The sequence below is a fragment of the Rhagoletis zephyria genome, unplaced genomic scaffold (genome assembly GCF_001687245.7).
Source record: "Rhagoletis zephyria isolate East Lansing unplaced genomic scaffold, Rhagoletis_zephyria_1.1 Rzeph_scaffold_00573, whole genome shotgun sequence".
Lineage (NCBI taxonomy): Eukaryota > Metazoa > Arthropoda > Insecta > Diptera > Tephritidae > Rhagoletis > Rhagoletis zephyria.
Genome location: NW_016157657.1, coordinates 34,895 through 42,160, shown reverse-complemented (window position 1 = coordinate 42,160; position 7,266 = coordinate 34,895). Strand labels below are relative to the sequence as shown.

The following is a 7,266-nucleotide window of genomic DNA, read 5'->3' as shown; positions in this document are numbered from 1 at the left end:
AAACAGGAAAGTCAATAACACAAAAACCAGTGTTCGTCTTTTGGCGGGAAATTCTTCAAGAAGTAGACAGTTAAATAAGCAAAATATAGCGAAATATGTTGAAACATGTTCAATTCATGTTGTGAGGATTTAAAAGAAAAAAGTGTGTATCCAACAATTTGGAATAAATTTGTTAAATATTAGAGAGAGATTTTGTGAAAATGGTTTGTGCAACACAGGATTTAAACGCCAATGAGCGTCAACATCAGCATCAGCCACAACACCATCGTCAGCCTTTCCAGACACATATGGAAGAAACGTCGCAGCCTCAGCTATTGAAATCAAATTCAATGCCACTGCTGGAACCCCAATTGACAAAAATAGTTTTGTTAGAAAAGCCCAGTGGAAATATACAAGAGCAATACACAGAATGTTTGGGAACTCATAAATGTCTGCCGCCTACGAAGAGTCAACAGTTGAAGCAACAGCATTCCGCACTGGTCAAGCTTTTAGAATCTGAACCGATCACAAAGAAGCTATTAGCCAAAAGCTCAGGGACGGAGATAGGTGCTTCTAATCTGATGGTTAAGGGTCAAATAGCCCAAACGCAAAATCGAGGGCAACTCGAATGCACATATTTGAAAGAGCAAAACCAACAAAAACAGCAACACGCCATGCATGATGTGCCTGCAATTCAATGTAAAAGACTGAAGTCAACTGGGAAAAATCTTCCTTTGCTAGTCGAAAATCCTACTACCCCAAACCACGAGGTTAAAACTGATACTTCAATTAATTTAAAAAAGACTACAGATCACATTTCTGAAATAGGAGCACAAGATTATATAGATGATAATGAGGATGGAAGTAGGACGAAAAATAATAATTTCACAATTGATAGCCTCAAAAAAAAAGTTAGGGGAACTATAGCAAAGACAGCTGCTCTTAATAAAATAACGATTACACAAGATGAAGCGGGAGATTTCGGCAAAAATAGTGACTGCTATGAACAATACCACTGCCCTTGGAAAAAAATTCGTTTTGCCAGAGAATGGAAGCAACGAGAACAGCTTCAAAAAGGAAAAGAACCAGAATCATTTAGCGCTGAACATCAGACGCAAACAGTAACGTCTGAAAAATTAGGAACGAATGATGTGAAAACGGAAGGGGCCACCTCAAAGCTGATATTTGATGAAGTAGTAGCTAGATCTGAATGTATTTTGTCTGAACATACACAAAAAGAGATCACTGTAATTCTCCAGCAACAGCAACAGCAACAATTTCAGCAAAATCGACGAGACAGTTCCGATAGCAATTCTTCCCTCTTAAGCAATTCAAGCAGTCAATCATCCACATGTGTTATACCTACTTTTTGCACTTGTACTCCGCAGCAGTTGAAGCAAGAAGAAGACGATAGTGGAAATCCTTCATCTTGTCAATGTGGTGATTCTAATTTGCAGGACAACGAATCGGGCTGTGACGATGAACTGTGCGAGGTTCACTGCAGATCACAAAAACAAACGCAAAGTGAACAATCGACTATGAATGATCTTTGTCAGAGATTCGATGAAAACTTAGAAACTTTCATAAAATTTTCCACTGAGGCTGGAACCGACAGCAGTCCAAATGACGAATCAATACATTCATGCTTGAAAAATATTTCATGTCATGACTCTGCATTGGGAAAGACAGCCAGTGATACGGCCAACCCTGATGTACGTTGTTCAAATTAGTTAGAAAATGACAAATATTTACACTATTGTTTCAATATCCCTATTTATTTTTATTTATTTATTTTTTCTTTTTTATGTCGTTTTCATACATTTGTGGTACTTAATTAATAATAATATTAATAATATATGTACATATTATGTTGTCAATAAAATCAAATGATATATTTATTCAAGACGATTTTACATGTACATAGTTCCCGCTTTAAGAATAGATTTTAAGCTTGTATCATTTGATATGCACTACGTTTGTTTATTAATTGACTAATTGACTACTTACTTTAATAATTGCAGGGATTTTTCCGACGATCCATTCAACAAAAAATTCAATATCGTCCATGTACAAAAAATCAGCAATGCAGCATTTTACGCATAAATCGTAATCGTTGTCAGTATTGTCGGCTGAAAAAATGTATTGCAGTTGGAATGAGTCGTGATGGTAAGCTTAATTTTCTATATTTAATAATACACACGTACTACATGCATATATGTATACTTATGTATGTATATAGATACAGATGAATGCATCAGATGCTTTAATTCCCCGAATTATGCTGGCTAATGGATATTGTATTAAAAATAAGCATGTCTATACATACATATTCATAAGTACTTGTATTTGATACACATATTTATGAATTTATGTATGTATGTATGTACTATGGTTGTTAATTTTTTTAGCTGTTTCCGATCCCGGGATTTTCGGGATGTCGTTATCACAATCCCGGAATCCCGGGATTTAGATATTCATTACCTTTCAACAACTTAAATCGAAAAAATTTTTTCTATATTGTTTGAGAAGCTCTCCCACCATAAAAAATAAAATAAATAAATGGGTTTGAGACGTACTTTTTTATTCAAAGTGACGTTTTTATTTTTGCTCTCTGACATTAGGATTTATTTTAAAGGACTTTGTAATTTCAAATTTATGATTAATTCCGAAAACTATTAAACAAATTATATGCAATGTAGAATAAAAACATGGGTACCAAATGCAAGAGGAAATTTCTTTAGAATTTAAAAAAATTAAAATTTGTTGGATTCACAAGGACGAATAGGTAATTTTTTAAGCCGATAAAGTTAGAAGGACGAAATTCGAGGATGTTATCGAGCTTATATAAGTCCTTGACATATATATTTTTCAAAAACAAATATTGCGAAATTTCAAGGATACAATTTTAAAAGGACATTTTCAACACTTACCAGTCCTTCAGCACCAAAAACTTGAATCTACGGAATTTCCTCTTTAATTTGATACCCATACTTCTTCTATAAGTACATTTCACTGAATTTTTTAAATAATTTTTGGATTACTGACTTCAGGGTGAAAAACTAAAAAAGCAATTTTACTATATTTGGCCCATGGTTGCATGAATATATTGACTTTTGTGTGTAAAATTTACTATCGCACAGTTTTATATGTATAATGAGCTAGAGATTTATAAAAAAATATTATTTATTAAATAAAAAAAGAAATATAGCCAATACTGGTCAAGAAAAGGCGTTTCTATTATTGCCATCAGTGCAAATTACAATTTATTTTTATTTATTAATTATTTGCCAAGAATTCCGGGATTTTTGGGATCTAACTTAGGGTTTACACCGGACAATATTGTCAGGATAATTATGTCAAAATGATGTGTTTGTTGTAAACTCGGCGAATTCATATTACAACAAACAGATAATTTTGACATAATTGTCTTGACAATATTGTCCGGTGTAAACCCTAAGTTAAAAAGGCCGGAATCCCAGGATCCCGGGATTAACATTCATAGTATGTACGCTTTGGAGGTCTTTCTCAAATGTTGTTAATTATACATACACGATAATACTAGTAGTACGACTTTGTCACTCATACTCTTTTGCCTGCTCATTGTCTCTGAGTAGGAATATAAAACACGAACGAATAGCCCGAGCTAAGCAACGAGAGCATAGACGCAAAAAAAAGAAACAAACGACACTCCGTAGCAATGAATGCTGAAATCGTGAGTTTAATACCCACACAAATGTTTAGTTACGTATGTGTACATTATTATATATCTGTACATATATTTACACGCTTAAACTAAATGTGTGTGCACCAGCCATGAGTTCGTTGACCAACCATGAACGAATTTTTTAAAGCAATGGCAATAAAAACAAAACTATCACGAATAATAAATATGTACATATGTATGTACTTATCGTTACCTTAATATATGTAGAAAGACCCTAACTCGCATTTTCTTTTCTTTACAAAGCGGTTATAAAACTATATAGAAACTAAAAATTTTCAGTTGCGAATTTCTTCAAAACACGGGTTATTGATGTAGTAAGTAGTTGTTTTTAAATTCGATTAAATCCTTAGTTACTAGCGTACCAATCTTTTTATAATGCTGAATTTCGAACGAAAATTAGTTAGGGCCTTTCTATATTAAGATAACGATATGTCTTTATGTAGATGCCTACATACCACCGACTGGCAAGCGGAGTGGGGTGCGTATACGTAACATAATAAGCCGATTGAGGAAAAAGTCGCATTTGTTGCAAAATTCTTCATGAAAAATTAAATATGTTTACATATAAAACGGTATAATATTTAAAGGCGATATTCTGTGTATGATTAGAGCTAGTTTTATATGTTCTATCTGTTCAAAAATATTTTGCTGTAGTTACAAATCTCCTAAAACCATTTCAACCGTTAATTTACATTGACAACTTTTAAGGCTTTAATACATAACGACGACATATCTATATGTACATATATATAGCCATATTTTCACAGAAGTTACTTTGGAAAAACAGGGTGTTTTGCCAAGCTTCTTATCAACAACACAATATAAATGTAGCACAACATCATGATCATGCCCGCATGACTGCAAAATTTGTGCCGATGGTTTAATGACCGCACTTAACCTAATTCACTCACGGATAAAGTACCCGAGACAAGCTGAAATCAAACAGTCAAACAAATACAAAAAGTGTATACATACATATGTACACAAATACATTCGCTTGAGAAAATTAACATTTAAAATGCTATGCCATTCGGATAATAACAACACGAGGCATGTAAAAAAAAAATCATAAATCGAAAAAAAACTCTCACTGTAACTATATGGTCGTTCGCTGAGTGCGAATGAGTGAGCAAATGCCTTTGTTGAGTTTTACGTATAGGACGTTGAATTGTACATTTGCTTTGAATATCTACAACCAGTCTTGCCATTTTGGTTATTTTCCAGCTAGATTTAGCTGTTTAGCTAGAAAAACTCCAATTTAGCTACTAGCTTTTTTCCGAAAATTGTTTAGCTTTTTCTAGCTTTTTTCTAAATTTAGGAAAATCCAAATAAAAAATATTGTACGAACAAATACGGCTGAATTAATCGTCACAAAATGACGAAAAGCGATAAACACAGGTTTCATGTACAAATATCTACTTATGCGCCTTTAACTCTGTTTGAGGGGATAAATAATCGACTATTGCTGTTGTGTTTTACCTTTAACGAATATTTTAAATGCTCAGCCCTATCAAATTTCTCATCCCTATCACATTGCTCATCCCTGTAACCAGTTAGCGACAATTTTCGAATCGCTATCGCACTTTTTGATGTATGATATGAATGTTATTTCATCAAAAAGAACCTCCCACTGATGTCAGCCAGTGATTGAAGTGTTTGAAGGGACACAAATCTTATCATAAGGAATATCCCGATATTGCGTTAATGTATGATTTTGGCACGGCAATTACGGGATAATAGTAATGCATTATCTCCTTAAGAAATCAAAATCGTGAACATTTCCCCATTCCCAATGTTTGGCTTATTTTTGAGTCCCAAATACACTCCCAAAGTTTGATCATTAAATTTCTGAACGCCTTGTGTATATGTTTTACATTACATACTCAAAATAATGGACTGACTAATGTAGATATTCTTCATATGTAACAAAACAATATTATTGATTTAATAAACAAATAATACCAAGCGGGGTATTCTCTAAATATAACTGCAGTCTTAAAAAACAAAATCGGCTACATTTCAGTAGGATTTGCTAAATTTTTTGCTACAAAATAAATGGAGTGAGTGGCAACACTGATTGCAATGCTATGTTCATCACTTTCATACTTTTGGCAAAATTTCTGTTGTCGGCGGGATTGTTGAATATTTGCAAAACTGCAGAAATATGGAAAGGTATAAAGCTATAAATTTTCGAACTTAATAATTAACATTTACTATTCAATAGATATTTCAAGAAAGTTGGTATACCCGCACCCCGAGCGAGTATTATCGAGGCAGACAATACAACCTCAAGCAGTTCCACGGAAGAGCAGCCACCGCCCAGAAGTTTTCACAATTGAGCAATTGTCAAAAATCTGCTTTTTTTTATCAAAACTCTGTTTATTGAAACTACCTTATTTTTTGTATCATGAAAATAACCTTTAATTTGTTAAAAAATATGTGCTAATTTTGCTGTTTTTTGTTAAAAAAAAAAACGAATAAAACATTTGAATTTTGGCCGGTCTTCCCCTCCTATTTGCGTCAATATTGTAGCACAACTGAAGTAAACTGCAATTTAAGCCGCCTCTGAACGGCAAATGCTTTTTATGAGAAGCTTTTTCATGAGAGAAATACACTCGCAGGTGTGCTGTTTCCTTCAGAAAGGGGCGCATACGAGAAATCTTGAGAAAACATTGCTCTGATCACGGATTTAACCTGGGCCCTACCGAGTGTAGTAGGTCTAGGTAGTTTGTGCCGAATATACACAAGTAGCCGAAATCAAACTTGACTAAGTTTCTCACGATAAAAGAGTAATTATTTTATTGTTTTTAATTCGAAAATACTAAATTTGTAAGAAAGACCAATTTCCTTTTTTTAAATCCCTCTTGTGAGACACCGAGTTTTCTAGTTAGAGAATGAATTTGGGAAGCAAAAAATATTTGCGCTCTTTGGAGATAAATCCTACGAATTGATTTATGCAAAAAAACGACATATATATATTTTTTTTGTGCCCCTTTTTGCGAGAATGTGCTATGTATTGTATATGTACAACCAGTTTGATAATTTTTGAAAACTAAATATCGTCATAAATACCTACCGACAAATTTGCTATGTAGTTATACAGTAAGCGAAAGAACTACGAAATATTACTATCAAAATTATAAGATAGCATTAATTATATAAAAAAAAAAATTAAGATTATTCAATGTCCGTTATAATAATATAATTTTACGAACAGGTATTAAATAAACAAAGCAAAGGTATTATAGCTATAGTAGGTGTCTGGACATACAACATTGTTAGGTGATAAAAGCGTTGTAAAATAAAGTAGTATTCATGAACGTACATACATTCACCAAAGTTAGCCACTTAAGGCATATTAAAGTAAAACATGATATGCACAATTTTACTATTTACCTGAATGTACATATGTATGTATGCACATAGGCAAGTTACAACTGCCGAAAGTTTAAATTATATACATACATATACATACATGTGTGAGTATTTGTACTCTTTGGTAGACGAATACGCAACCTACTTATGGATGCGTTGAATACTTGGGCTGCAGCCAACATGAAACA

The 7,266-nt window shown here is 33.2% G+C and overlaps 1 protein-coding gene across 1 annotated transcript in view; it reads left to right on the top strand.

The window, feature by feature from the left end:
• Positions 1–200: 200 nt before the first annotated feature.
• LOC108360439 (Ecdysone-induced protein 75B) overlaps positions 201–7,266 on the top strand; it is a 28,562-nt gene continuing 21,496 nt past the window's right edge. The window contains exons 1-2 of the mRNA XM_017612714.1: positions 201–1,691; positions 2,001–2,145. Coding sequence (XP_017468203.1) covers positions 201–1,691; positions 2,001–2,145 — 1,636 coding nt within the window. The remainder of the gene's footprint in view (positions 1,692–2,000; positions 2,146–7,266) is intronic.